At 37.4% G+C, this 15,878-nt stretch overlaps 1 protein-coding gene across 5 annotated transcripts in view; it reads left to right on the top strand.

Moving 5' to 3' along the window:
- Positions 1-8,819: 8,819 nt before the first annotated feature.
- The window catches only part of pou6f2 (POU class 6 homeobox 2), a 251,247-nt gene continuing 244,188 nt past the window's right edge, over positions 8,820-15,878 (top strand). For all 5 annotated transcript variants that reach the window (XM_061965060.1, XM_061965059.1, XM_061965056.1 and 2 more), the window contains exons 1-2: positions 8,820-8,843; positions 11,164-11,224. In XM_061965060.1, coding sequence (XP_061821044.1) covers positions 11,216-11,224 — 9 coding nt within the window. In that variant the 5' untranslated portion in view covers positions 8,820-8,843; positions 11,164-11,215. The remainder of the gene's footprint in view (positions 8,844-11,163; positions 11,225-15,878) is intronic.

The following is a 15,878-nucleotide window of genomic DNA, read 5'->3' as shown; positions in this document are numbered from 1 at the left end:
AGCCTCTTGTTATTAGTATCTTCTGCTTGCACACGAAAGTGACAGGAAGGCATACTTGGTCAACAGCCACACAGGCGCATTATTAGTAAGAGTGTTAAAGTATTTTATACGGCCACCGTCAGTGTAACCTGTGTGGTTGTTGACCAAGTATGCCTTGCTGTCACTTGCGTTGGCAAGCAGAAGCCCTATACAACGTGTGGCTAGGCCGGCACGCTAGTTGTAGTGGGCGCCAAATGCTGTACCATCACGGCACGTTCGAGAGAACAGTTGCCCTGAAATTAGTAGTCTTCCAGAAAATTCGGGAGGGTTGACAAGTATGACGCTGTCAAGCGCCATTCATATAAAAACCCGCAGGCCGCACTAACATTCAATTTTCATATTAAGGTGGGGGCCGCGTGTCTGAGACCCTTGGTTTATACATAGCACAAAGCAAAAAAAAAACTTTGTATGCAGTGTTATTTCATTTTAAATTTCAAAAGATTTTTGTGGCTCCCATTGTTTTCTTTAATTTGTGAAACTGGTCAAAATGGCTCTTTGACTGGTAAAGGTTGCCGACCCCTGCCTTAGGAGGATACAAGATGCCATGCTAACAGCTCAGCTAGAGTTCTTGAATGTAAAGTGGGGTGGGTGGAACGATACCAAGTATAGTATCATACGGTTAATACTTTAATGATTGGATCAGTACTTTTGTCACAAAATTGTTTTGTCATTTTCGTCGTTTACAAACTCTGGAAATAAGTCCCTAAACAAAGGAGAACTTAAAGGGCTGTGACCAAAGGACTTACAGTAAATCTGAGCCAATAGTAGTTTTTGCCCAAAATATTGTATTTAATATAAGTGAATAATTAAATACTTTGGATATTTAATTGTGTTTTTGTCTGACTATAAATGTAATTATTCAATGATTTTGAATACTGCCCCTGTAACTACAAATTTGTAGTATCGTCCAAGACTAATGTAAAGTATCCAAACAGAAGAATAAGTGTTTATTACATTCTAACAGAAGTGTAGATTGAACCATGTTCCAAAAAAGTAACCATCATTTAACAGTACATTACCAAATACTGTGATGTCTATCCTTATCACAAGATGCTATAATATATATTGCAAATTCACAATACAGATTTTAGGCCCTGTTGCCCATCCCTACAAAAGTTATTATATGATGAAGTGCAAAAAAAAGTGACAAGTAACTATTGCTGATAAAATGTAAAAAACAAGCCTTACCTTTTTGATGAGCCACCCTTTCTGAAGTTCTAAAAATGTCCTCTTTGATTTGTCACTCATTAACTGTGAATTTGAACACAAACATGTTAAAACAGCCAATTGGCGTTCAGAGGCTTAACTGCCTATGTCCTTTCAAAGAGATTCCTGCCTTAATGATGGGTGGGGCATAGCACACAAACTTTGCATCCTGCATGTCAAGGGTGTCCAAAATGCGACCCAGGAGCAATTTGCAGGCCACGACACGTTTTTTTTTAATTGGCTCTCAGCACATTACAAAAATAAAATGGACACATGGCAAAGAGAAAAAGCAGAAACATCGATACTAATTAGGGCTGGGTATCATGGACAAGCGGTAGAAAATGAATGGATGGATGGATGGATCATGGCCAATTTCCTAAATCAATTTGAGGCTTCAAATCGATTAATCATGTCAACATTATAAATGTCTCAACTCTGTTACAAAATAAACATCTACATAATTTTTTCACTTCACCTCAAATAGGTACTGTAGGTGTTTTGATGTAAACTTGTAAATTGGACAGTTTAAACCTAACCTGTAAACAATATTGTGTCAAAGTGCAGTTTGGAAATAAAGGAATTTCAACTGAAAGTGTACTTGTACTGCAACATTCCATCACTGCAAATTGCATTGAGGTGCAAAATAACAGTAAATATGTAAGCTATTTATCTGAGACCCTTAATTTGGACCATCTAACTGTATATTCATGGCCTACGGAGAATTGAGTGGTAATGCAAGTGAGTCCCCTCAGCTTCTTTAGTTTTGCCCCTGTCTGCTTTTTGTTTTTGGAAGGTAGGGATGTAACCACATATGAACATTTTAGTGATGCACTGAGATTTTGGCCATTGAAAATTTTGGTCCAAAATTGCACGGAAGCAGCAGTGCCTTAATGTGATGACATAAGCAATATGCACGCAATTGTCTGGCGTGGAGGGTGTGGACATTCTTCAATATATCAAACAAAGACCCGCAGACAGCAATATGCAAAATGTGGAAATATCAAGAGTGCAATGGCAGCTGCTGGTCTTTTAAGGAGGGGATTCGCTAGCCGAGTCTGCTGTGCAAAGCTAGTGTGACCGCCTGTGAACACCTGCTTCTTGTCGGAGACGCTGCAGAAAGAGAAGTCAAGTGTCTCCAAACGCAAGTACAGTCTTCAAGAACACCAGAAAAAGATGCTAGATTTGTCGCCCGTCCATTATAAATGTAGAAAAAGTCATTAAAAAGTATGGAAAAGTCACCAGATTAACTCGGAACAACTAATTAGCTGATTTCCCTGTCAGATCATGCAACCAATCACGCGGACTCCCAGCGTCCGAGCCTGCCCGCTGGCCATAGACTCCCAGGGACACTGAGCGTGTGATGGGCGCGACAAAGCCGAGCATTTACGCAATGACTGTCTAGTTTAGCTGCACTTGAACAACCGTTGACTTCTTCTTTGGAGCAAGTCGATTCAGTCTCTGCCGCCATTCAGTATTTGGCCTATCCAATATTATTGTATTATTATTATAACATATATATTTGATTTCATATTGTTGGAATACCATAGTGAATAAACATTTTTATAATTGCTTTATTCCTTTAAGGATAAATTCAATAGTATTATTTTTTGCAATTGCAATGCCGTGATTTTAGTGAGGTTAGTTCTCCTATTTTCCTTGGCAGAAGAAGTAATAACTATTGGTCTGGCATCTTAAGAGACATATTATAGTATTTGAGTGTTATGATGATTTTTGCCTTCTCTGACTTATAATGTTGTTAAAATGTTGAATAGTCGTTTTTTTTTTTATAAAGGCCAAAGGGTCAAATCATAAGGTTCATGCATTTCGGTGGTAGCTTGCGCGCAGCTTTGAAAGCCCACAGGGTTTCGAGTATTTTTTTAACAGTGGGGAATCGGGGACGTCACTGATTGACAGATTTACTAATGTGGGCATTTCTAGTGTGCAGCCCGCAGAGCTCCTACCCCTCTGCTTCACAGACTGTGAGACAGTTTTACAGGTAGCTGCTGCTGCCTGGAGCTTGTGTGTTATTCATTCTCGTCTAATGCACTCCCACTTGTTCTGATCATGTCTATAAAATAAACACGTCCGTGTTCATTTGTATTTACATTATTACACGGGACTCGTTACTGTTTTGGCAAGATGGACCAGTAAGAAATTGGAATAGCCGCTAAACTGATGTAAAAAAAAAAACGGCGACATTGCGACTTGGTAACATACTATACAGTATATAAAGTACTGTTTTCATCTTATCTTGTCATACGCACAATAACACCGACTGACATAAATGCTGGTAAAAGCAACTTTTTGATGCAATTTTGGAGTCTGTATCGCATACTTGCCAACCCTCACGGATTTTCCGGGAGACTCCCGAAATTCAGCGCCTCTCCCGAAAACCTCCCGGGACAAATTTTCTCCCGAAAATCTCCCGAAATTCAGGCGGAGCTGGAGGCCACGCCCCCTCCAGCTCCATGCGGACCTGAGTCCGCTTTCCCACAATATAAAGAACGTCTACAGTAAAGCAGTCCGTCTGCCGTAAACAGCAATGTTGTGACACTCTTAAACAGGACAATACTGCCATGTAGTGCATTTGATGAAAGCACTTTTGTGCGTGCCACACAGCAATGCATAATCAGAGAGGGTGTTCAGCATGGTTAGAAAGATAGTGACAGAGAATAGAACAAGGATGGACAATTCAACCCTTAACTCAACAATGAGTAGATGAGTGTTATGTGTGTGTATATGTGTAAATAAATGAACACTGAAATTCAAGTATTTCTTTTATTTATATATATATATATATATATATATATATATATATATATATCCATCCATCCATCCATTTACTACCGCTTATTCCCTTCAGGGTCGCGGGGATATATATATATATATGAAATACTTGACTTGGTGAATTCTAGCTGTAAATATACTCCTCCCCTCTTAACCACGCCCCCGCCCCAACCACGCCCCCCGCACCCACCACCCCACCTCCCGAAATTGGAGGTCTCAAGGTTGGCAAGTATGCTGTATCGATCGGTGAGTGTGCAAGTAACTGATTTCCTATATGTATTTATCATCAATCAATCTTTATTTATATAGCCCTAAATCACAAGTGTCTCAAAGGGCTGCACAAGCCACAACGACATCCTCGGTACAAAGCCCACATTTATAAAGTTTATTTTCGACGAGTGCTGCAACTAACGATTATTTTGATAGTCGATTAGTCAACAATTATCTCAATGACTAGTCGACTAATTGGATAATAAAGCGTGCACATTTAATGGCTTTAATTTTTCCATCAACTTCCAAATGCAGCTTAAGTTATTATAGGCACGCCATAAACTTCAGATGCTTCAGTATGACTCACTCCTGCTTCTTGTGGTAAGAAGTGGTTACAAGACAGGAAGCTGCTACTTTTCTGACAGTCTTACAAGTAACACATTTGACTGCAGCGGTGTTAATATAGTGACATTTTTTAAAAAGCAATCACAGCAAAAGAAAAACTCTTACATCGCCTAAGTGCTCTGCAAGACAGTTAAATGGACTGTACATATATATATATATATTTATATGTATAGCCATGCAATCAAGTGATCAAGGTTGACAGGACCATTAACTTGTCTACCTGCAAACACCCCAGCTGTTGTGATGACAATAATAATAATAACGAAAAACGGTGGAAATAAAGAGAGAAAAAGCAAAAAGGGGATCATATGCATGACTGACCTGGATGCCACGTAAGGACTGGTAATTGCACCCCGCGAGGCATCAAGGTGTGCGGAGACGCCTGAACGCATCGCAGCATCCCGCTCCACGGCTCAACCTTGAGGAGGAAGTGAGAACACAAACACAGTTCATTTAGTGTCAACACACAAAGCAGGCAGCAATCTAACGAGCATCTGCATCACGCCTCTGACCACATAGAGACATGTCATTATCACAACACACACACACCTCCCTCTCATTCACCACAGTTTTAGGTGCTTTACTTCAACAAGTCAACACTTTAGATGAGTGAAGTGCTTTGATAAAATGTGGAAAAATGAAGAAAAAGTATCCTGCCTGTTTCCTTGTTTAAAATCTCATTTGACAGCGTTTTCAATTTGATAACCAAGACGTATTATTACCGTAAATCACAATAATTGGGAACTATCTTTAAAAGCTGCGAAAACACAAAATGACCTCAAAAGTGCTAATTTTGGTGATGTTTGCTATTAAGAGTTTTAGCACGGTGTGGAAGTGGGTGATCTTCAAGATAAACATTTAAAATAAGCCACTTTATAAAGAGTTGATAGGACAAGTGGCATTATCATTAGTTGGAACTTTAAGAGTTTAATGTATGAACTTACTAGTGCACACTTTATTCATGGACGTCAATTTATATTTTATTTTGTAATATATTTTGTGTCATTTTAATTAGGAAGATGAAGGCCACCATTACTAGCCTATCCTGTTCATTGTTTTTTTTTAATTTTTTATTGAACAACAAACATACATTTATAATGCACACAAAAGTCAAGGCACTTTCAACATAACCAACAATTTACACATCAGGTTGAGCAAATCATGTCAAGGAAAGAAAACAAAAGCAAATACAGATAGAGTGTTAATTATTAATAAATGATAATAATAAAAAATATGAAAAAAAATGACAAAAAGGACTACCTAAATCAAATATATCAATTTACTTTTACTTTACTTTTTGTACTCTTAATCATCCTCCAATATTTGATTGATAATTGTAATAGATGATAAAATGAACTGGAAATCTCATATACAAAACATACAACATAAGGTGGCAAAAAACATTTTAATAATGAATAAAGCAAAATCCGTCCTGGGCCAAAAAGCACTTCATATTCTCTACTGCTCGCTAGTGTTACCATATCTGAGTTATTGTGCAGAAATATGGGGAAATAACTACAAATATGAGCTACATTCGCTAACCGTGTTACAAAAAAGATCAATTAGAATAATACATAATGTTGGATATAGAGAACATACAAACCCTTTATTTATTGAGTCAAAAATATTAAAGTTCGATGATTTGGTAAAATTGCAAACAGCTAAAATGATGTACAAAGCAAACTATAACCTGCTACCAAAGAATGTACAACAATTATTCTCAACTAAAGAGGAGAAATATAACCTTAGAGGAAAATCTAATTTAAAACATTTGTATGCACGTACAACACTTTGAACCTTTAGCATATCAGTGTGTGGAATTAAATTATGGAATGGATTAAGTAATAAAGTTAAACAATGTACTGATATGATCCAGTTTAAGAGGTTGTTCAAATTAATGGTGCTTACAAAGTACAAAGAAGAATTATGAGAAATACTTTCAACCTTATTGAAAATAAGATATTCTTCATCTCAGTGTGTTAATGACTGAATTAATTAATTACATATTACAAAACTGTTGTGTATACTAATTCACAGATGTTATTTTATTATAAAAAAGTCAGTAAATGATTCTATATATTTGTAAACGCTCTGAAGTGGGAAAGGGGTAGGATTAAATAAGCTTTGCTTCTTCCTACTCCTTTTCGGACATAATGTATGTTATAAGAGTAACATAAAGGCATTGTATCAACTACAGAAAAGAGCTATAAGGATTATTCATAAAGTAGATTACTTACAACACACTAACATATTATTTATTAATTCTGGTTGATTGAAATTACAGGAGCAAGTAAAGTTACAGACAGTATGTGTCATGTTTAAGGCTAAAAGTAAAACATTACCAGCAAATTTACAAAAAAATGTTTGTCATCACTTCTATCAGGGGTCCCCAAACTTTATGACTCTGGGGCCGTATTGGGGTAAAATAATTTGGCTGGGGGCCGCGCTATATATATATTATATGTAAATGTGTGTGTGTGTATATATGTATATGTAAATGTGTATATATATGTGTGTGTATGTATGTATATGTCTATGTATAAGTCCATGTATATATATATATGTATGTGTATATATATATATATGTGTATATACATATTGTTGCGTTTGATGACCATTTGTTCCTCCCAGGGAATTCAAGTCACAAGTCGCTCCCAAGCTCTTTACGACACTTAAAGCTGAGTAGAAAAACCCCCAGAGACAGAATAGGTATTTTGTAATATATTTGCAAAATTTTGCATATATACATTGAGACCAGTCCAGCATAGAACATTCAATCGCCCCGCTAAGATGGTCTGCCTCCCCCGAAAAACCCTCTCCCCTCTTAAGTCCCTGGCAGTCATGTCTCTCTAGCCAAAACAAATGTCCATTATCTCTCTTTCTAACATTCCTCATTCAAGGTTAAGCACATAGTTTTGCAGACAACCAAAAGACCACAATTGGAAGAAAAACAGCTGTTTTGTAATATGATTATGAAATCAAAAGAAGTAACACTTAAATTCGGATATATGTAAATATCTGCCTCCGACAATATGTATATGTGTATATATGTATATGTCTATATGTGTGTATATATATATATATATACCGTATATCGAATCTATATCTATATATATATATATATATATATTCCTCGCGCACTTGCTGCATGTCACGTTATCGATGGTAAAATGCATTTTTAGGCAATATGATTTGCCTGAGTGGCTAGGAGATGGTAGAAAATGGTCTAAAAATAATAATAATAATAATAATACAAAAAAAATAAAAAATAAATAAATAATATATATATATTTATTTTTTTTTTTTAACTTGGGACTTCCCGCGGGCCGGATTTTGGACGCTGGGGGGGCCGTATCCGGCCCGCGGGCCGTAGTTTGGGGACCCCTGGTTTATATGCTATCCATTAAGTAAGACTAGGTATTATGTTGAAGGGGGCAGGAAAATATGAGATTTTTCTTCATCCTGCTCCTTCTCAGGCATTGGTGTGTAAATGTATAATTGAATAATTGAGGTATAACTGTCTACCGATCAAAGATGCACATCAATGAAGGAGATAAATAAAAATGAAATGAAATTTAAAGTGAAATGATATGAAATTGTGTGATGTATTATACTGTAAGTGTGTTCATGTTCGAAATAAACTAAAGAAAGAAAGAAAGAAGAAAGAAACCATTAAGCCAATTAGAAAATGTAGCCCTTACTTTCATAAATCGACATTTATGTAGAAACATTTTTGCCTGGAGCATAAAAATGTTGACAAACATTTCTATGTTACAGTCGTTTATAAAAATACCAAATGTGATGTCTTCTATAGGGAATGGGGACAATGTCTTGTTCATTGTTGTGTGCAGCTGAGTCCAAATAGCGAACCTTTGCTTCCGTATTTCCTAAACATTAGTTAAACGTGACTTTTACGGTGGTGTTACACATTCAAAACCATACTTCAAGCGTCAAAACGTAATGTTGACATAAACCAAGTGGCTTAAAATTAAATCACTTTGTTTGAACTACCCACCTGTCCCTGTCGTCCGGCGGCCATTTTTGTTTAGATTTTCCCCGCTTACCTGCCGGGGTGCACTGTGGGTACACGGAAATCGTTCATCACGTAAACATGCGTGTCACTCCACGATGCAATTAGCTGTCAAATGTCGGCGTTATGACTCATTCTTCATGGCGTGGCTCATCAGTCAATACAGGTAAACCTTTAGATATAGTATATATTGTATTTAAAGACATTAGAAAAATATACAATATTTATTCCTAAAGTACTTCTGGTCTAGCTAGCCCAGGGGTTGGCAACCCGCGGCTCTAGAGCCGCATGCGGCTCTTTAGCGCCGCCCTAGTGGCTCTCTGGCGCTTTTTAAAAAATGTATGAAAAATGGAAAAAGATGAGGAGAAAAAAATCTATTTTTGTTTTAATATGGTTTCTGTAGGAGGACAAACATGACACAAGCCTCCCTAATTGTTACAAAGCACACTGTTTATATTAAACAGGCTTCACTGATTCGAGTATTTGGCGAGCGCCGTTTTGTCCTACTAATTTTGGCGGTCTTTGAACTCACCTTAGTTTGTTTACCTTCACCGACTTTCTAGGACGTGTTTTATGCCACTTCTTTTTCTGTCTCTTTTTGTCCACAAAACTTTTAACGTTGTGCATGAAAGGTGAGTTTTGTTGATGTTATTGACTTGTGTGGAGTGCTAATCAGACATATTTGGTCACTGCATGACTGCAAGCTAATCGATGCTAACATGCTATTTAGGCTAGCTATATGTACATATTGCATCATTATGCCTCATTTGTAGCTATATTCGAGGTAATTTAGTTTCTTTTAAGTCCTCTTAATTCAATTTATATCTCATGACACACTATCTGTATGTAATATGGCTTTTAATTTTTTGCGGCTCCAGACAGATTTGTTTTTGTATTTTTGGTCCAATATGGCTCTTTCAACATTTTGGGTTGCCGACCCCTGAGCTAGCCCAAATAAACTTGCTGCTTTTTAAATTGCAATGGCATTAATTATTACATGAGATGTTTTGATAGTAATCGACACATATTTTTTAATATTGTATTGAATATCTAAAGTACATGTATAATGAAAGTGATCAAACATTGCCTACATCAAAATATTTTTTTTCATCTGCAAATCAAACATCATAGTTTGCCTTTTTACGCTAGTCATACTTTGCGGTTATATTATCGGCCGATAAATGCTTTAAAATGTAATATCGGAAATGATCGGTATTGTTCTTTTTTTTGTTTTTTAAAATGTTTTATTAAATCAACATAAAAAACACAAGATACACATACAATTATTGCACCAACCCAAAAAACCTCCCTCCCCCATTCACACTCATTCACACAAAAGGGTTGTTTCTTTCTGTTATTAATATTCTGGTTCCTACATTATATATCAATATATATCAATACAGTCTGCAAGGGATACAGTCCGTAAGCACACATGATTGTGCATGCTGCTGGTCCACTAATAGTACTAACCTTTAACAGTTAATTTTACTCATTTTCATTAATTACTAGTTTCTATGTAACTGTTTTTATATTGTTTTACTTTCTTTTTTATTCAAGAAAATGTTTTTAATTTATTTATCTTCTTTTATTTTATACATTTTTTTAAAAAGGACCTTATCTTCACCATACATGGTTGTCCAAATTAGGCATGATAATGTGTTAATTCCACGACTGTATATATCGGTATCGGTTAATATCGGTATCGGTAATTAAAGAGTTGGACAATATCGGATATCGGCAAAAAGCCATTATCGGACATTCCTAGATATATTCACAACTATTGGCAACACTTGCTATCGTTGAAAATATCATTACTGACTTAGGACAAATGAGTTTGGTTTTCTGCAAACAAAAATGATTTTTAAAATGTAATTCTGTTGGGAAGAAATCAATGAAAATGCTAACTAACTAACTTTTTCAAATATTAACAGTGAATTAGTAATCTTACACTTAATTTTAATTGTATTCAATTATTATGTCTAAGCTACTCACAGATTAGGATAAACCTGCTCAAATTAAATGAAAGCATGTGTTAATTACAAAGATTATTATCAAGGCTTAGGTCAGGCTGGAATGCAACAATAAATACTAATCCAATACTGTATGCTGCAAAAGAAAAGACTCCTATAAAGTGCTGAAAAATGAATTTACATACAATTGTGCAGGGCTAAAATAAATAACATATACGTTTCTTAAATAAGCTGTCAATAAAACTAAAGTGCAAATGAAAATACAGTTTCACCATTTTATTCATAATTTTTGCACTGAAGAAATGTATTTGACCTTAGCTCCAGACTTCTTCTCTTTCTTTGAGATTGCCTTTACTGCCACAGGTGGTGGAAAAATGTATTACAACTGAGTACCGCTGAGAAACGGATATTTTGTGACGGCCCTCTAGGGGGAGCTCACGGCCCGACAATGGGCCTTAGCCCCAATGGTTAAGGAACAGTGATGCTGATTCCAGAACTTTGATGTTGCCTCTCCAGGTGCTTCCTCATGGCACTGACAACTGACAGCTGCCTTCCAGTGTCCACATGAATGCCAAAGGTAAGATAGGCTTCTTCTTTATTGAGATTGTCTCACACTCATCCATCCTCAGGAGAATCCTAATGCACTGATACCAAGACGGGAATTTCCCCCCCTCTTTACAATCTACTTAGCAATGATTTATTGATTGAGGTTTCCACCCTCAGAGAGAATTACCGATCCTTTTTGGGAAATCAGATTTTCACACCTTTCGCAAGCGTGCATGTTGCATGGCGGTCCTGGGAGATTGTCTTTGAGTGGCAGTGCAGTGTGACTCTCTGTAGTGTCACTCCCGTGCCCAGTCGAAGCCATCCCTTTTGCATTATGCATTGCTTGATGAGTGTCGTGTCCAGACCCGTTTTTTTTAGTCTAGTTTGCCCACATTCATAAACACTCACTCAAAGGTGTGAGAATTTTGTAGCAAAATATATAAATAAAAATAACCCCTTGCCTCATAAGAGGAGTCAGATTAGGGTGCTGAAAGCTTTGATGCTCCAGAATGTCAGTGCCATCGATCGATCTGGTGGAAGAAAAGAAAAAAAACCATGGACACACCTGACCAATCAGAAGCTGCTCCCTGTTCCGGTCCGTGTGGGGTAGCGTTCTTTACAAGCTTCAAAGAGCTCTTTTTTTAATACACTGCTTTGATAGTGCCGAGCCTGCACTGACCCGCCAATCATACACCGGGGAGCATTTTAGCTTTAGCCTGAGCTGTTGATCGGTTTAACGACTTCGATGGGAAAAAAGATCAATTGCAGTTATTCAAAAATGGCTTCCGTCAGATTATCTGACAAGACACGTCTGTACTTTACAGAATCAGAATCAGAAGTACTTTAATAATCCCCGAGGGGAAATTAAAGATTTTCAGCACAATCCCATTCAAGATCGGACAAACATTACAGGGAGACAGAACAGGATCGCTGACGGGTCTGCCAACTTCCGGCGCCCCTTACAAAAAGGTGAGAAACAGGTAAAAGCTGAGGAGGGGGTGAGAAAAAAAAAAAAATCAGTCTAAGCCTGGGCCCCTGGAGAGGGGGTGCAGACTGAGGCCAAGGAAAAACAATCTCATAGCCATAGCACACATAAACATGTGTGTAAGAGGGAATCATTAAAGAACAAAAAGGACATAAAGACATTAGAAGAGGTAGAGCTGATGCAACCAACTGCCACTCCAGCAGTGCCACTTCTACACACAGCCACAAAAGTAAAAAAAAAAAAAAAAATCTACCAATAATATACATTATATTATACATTATTACTAATATACATTGCAAAAACAAGCAACCAAACAAAAACATAATTTCAACACCCACACACACTGTGGAGGCTTTTGCGGTGTTCCACGCCATCGTCTGCTGGGGTGGGAGGAGCATGGCCAGAGACAGGAGCAGACCCAATAAAGCAACCAAGAGAGCCGACTCCACCCTCGGCCGCCCACCAACTCTCGGTCAGTGTCCACATAGAGGAATGTCCAAAATCTCGAAAAAACAGGCGAACCTTTGTAAAATTCAGGTTTTGGGAGAAAACCAATCTCTCACTCACTCTTTCTGATAGGTGGCGAATGTTCAGACTTCACACCGCAAACGACTCTTGATTCTTGTGTGAATCGTTGAAGTAAAACCAGACTTACAATCAGCAACGTTAGCTATGATTACGTTTGTTCCTCATTTAGGTGCGGTTTTCCGTGCAGGATGAAAGAAAAGAAAAGCAGGCAATGAAACATGACACTGACTTCGTATTGGTAGAAAAAAAAGCTAGTTCCGTTTGTAAAGGGAGCTCATTACATGGTTAGCAAACACTGCCACTAGGGGGCCAACTGATGTAGAGGCAAAGGATGGGAACCTATATTGGTACTTTTATAAGTGCAGACTAAAGTCAGTTGGTACTACTGGCTACCGATTCACTAGGGGTGAAACGGTACGTGTATTTGTTTTGAACAATTTCGGTACGGGGGTTCCGGTTCGGTTCGGAGGTGTACCGAACGAGTTTCAACACGGACATATTAAGTAGTGTAACGCACGTTGTGTAAACAATGCACACCGAGGCACAACACACGGCATGCTAACAGCTAACGGGCTACGATCGACTGACCATACGCCCTCTTTTCACCGGACATGTCCTCTTTTGCGGAGCTGTCAGGGCAGAGTTTCTTAAATGCCTCAAATGTCCGGCATTTTGAGTTAGGGTTGCATGTATTTTCAATGTACGTTCAGGGTTAAGAAGGGGTTAAAAACAAAACAAATTGTGCGCACAGCAGCATTGGTGAGGGAGGGGCAGAGACAGAGAGAGCGAGAGAGTTATGATAAACGCGCATGCGTCGCCACGCTCTGCTTTTTATCCAGAGATTTATCAGATTACATTTTTTATTATCTATAGCAGGGGTGTCAAAAGTGTGCCCCGGAGGCCATTTGCGGCCCACAGCTAATGTTTTAAAGGCCCACGGCACATTCTAAAATTCTATTGAAATAATCAAAAACATAACAAAAGTGAAATAAAAAAGCTTAAAGGTTATACGTAATTTAGAAAAAGTTGCAATGTTGACTAATAAAACAAAGCTGTTTTTTTTTTCTTTTAAACTGTCATTGCTCAAAACATAATATTGACCCAAAATCAATGTTATTATGAATTATTGACCTATCCAAGGTTCCGATTACTCCACATCAAATATTCCACTAAGAAAAATATTTATGGTGGAAGATTTTTCAAATTTGGTAAATAAATAACCCCAACATTTATATTTTGTTGTTTTCTTACTGTACCGAAAATGAACTGAACCGTGACCTCTAAACCGAGGTACGTACCGAACCGAAATTCTTGTGTACCGTTACACCCCTATGATTCACGTAAAAAATCAAACGGTGCCATATTTCGATACGTTTTGTTATGTGTGACGTCACGTCTGGTTGCAGTATCGGCACCGACTCAAGCACTTGGCCGGTAAACAATCAGTCAGGTCAGACTGGCTCTTGATAATATTACAACTTTCCATGGCAACAAAGCAAGAAGAAGACGCTCAGAAGTATACAGGTAGTAAGGCTCCAATTTTCAAAATGTATTAGCCATAGACATGCTACTGTTAAGCATTAGCAATTTTACGTGGTCATTTCAACACCTCTAAATTTGGTAATGAAAACTACAACTAAGATGCACGTTGCAATCAAACACTTGGTGTTACTTACGGTTTAAATACTTTGTAGGGCTCGACAAAAGAAAAATTCAACCTAATGGCATAGACTACTTTCTGGCTAAAGCAACACACTGTCGAATAAACACTACTGGCATCTAACGTTTTGGAATTGCAATTGCATGCAAAGTCTACAACAGTAGGTGTGCTGAAAAATAATTATTCACATCATAATTTAATAAATACATAAATAATGAAAAGTACAACTAAGATGCACATTACAATCAAACGCTTGGGGCCTGATTTACTAAGATCCAAGTATCATGTGGTAAACAGCGTGTGCAATCTTTAAAATAGCATGGCGTGTTGCATGCGATTTACTAAGACTGCGTGTGCAACTGCAAAGTGGTGCAGTCCGCCTTATATTAATGAGGATTTTGTGTTTACTATGCCGCGCATTCATGCTCCTACCTGTGGCGTTGCGAGACATCTACCACTTTTTATGGGCATCCAGAAGCAGTGCAGTGCATCTACAATGAAACCACTTCTTTACCTTTTTTTTTTTTTTACTGCTGAAGGTGTGCTCATTGGAGAGAGGCTGCACTTACTCCGCTTAAGAGGCAAAAAATGCATACTTAAAGAAGTTTTCTTAATATTAAAAAATATTTTAGTAATATATATAAGTGGGAAAAAAAATGTCATTTAAAAAATACCATAATGCATTAATTGAATTTGTTTTAATCAGCCTCTTAAATCATACAGCAGCTATAAAATTGTTAAATGATGTTGCTAAGTAGACGGTATGTCTAATATTTTTTATTTCGGAGCATCCAAAATGTTGACACAGAAACGTAGGACGGAGGATTCTCGTCTGTCCATCGTTGGCCTGCAGCGCGAGTACTGATCCTGCAGCCGTGTGTGGAGATGTCAGTTTGTACGTCCTACTGACACGCGCTAAATAAAACGCTAAATAGTAGAGCTGCGAATCTTTGGGTATCCCACGATTCGATTTAATATCGATTCTTGGGGTCACAATTCGATTCAAAATCGATTTTTTTCGATTCAACGCGATTCTCGATTCAAAAACGATATTTTCCCGATTTAAAACAATTCTCTATTCATTCAATACATAGGATTTCAGCAGGATCTACCCCAGTCTGCTGACATGCAAGCAGAGTAGTATATTTTTGTAAAAAGCTTTTATAACTATAAAGAACAATGTTTTATCAACTGATTGCAATAATGTACATTTGTTTGAACTATTAAATGAACCAAAAATATGACTTATTTTATCTTTGTGAAAATATTGGACACAGTGTGTTGTCAAGCTTATGAGATGCGATGCAAGTGTAAGCCACTGTGACACTATTTTTCTTTTCTTTTTCTTTTTTTATAAATGTCTAATGATAATGCCAATGAGGGATTTTTAATCACTGCTATGTTGAAATTGTTACTAATATTGATACTGTTGTTGATAATATTCATTTTTGTTTCACTACTTTTGGATTGTTCTGTGTCGTGTTTGTGTCTCCTCTCAATTGCTCTGTTTAT

This window comes from Nerophis lumbriciformis, linkage group LG07 (assembly GCF_033978685.3).
Source record: "Nerophis lumbriciformis linkage group LG07, RoL_Nlum_v2.1, whole genome shotgun sequence".
Classification (NCBI taxonomy): Eukaryota; Metazoa; Chordata; class Actinopteri; order Syngnathiformes; family Syngnathidae; genus Nerophis; species Nerophis lumbriciformis.
This window is presented reverse-complemented; position numbering and strand designations above follow the sequence as displayed.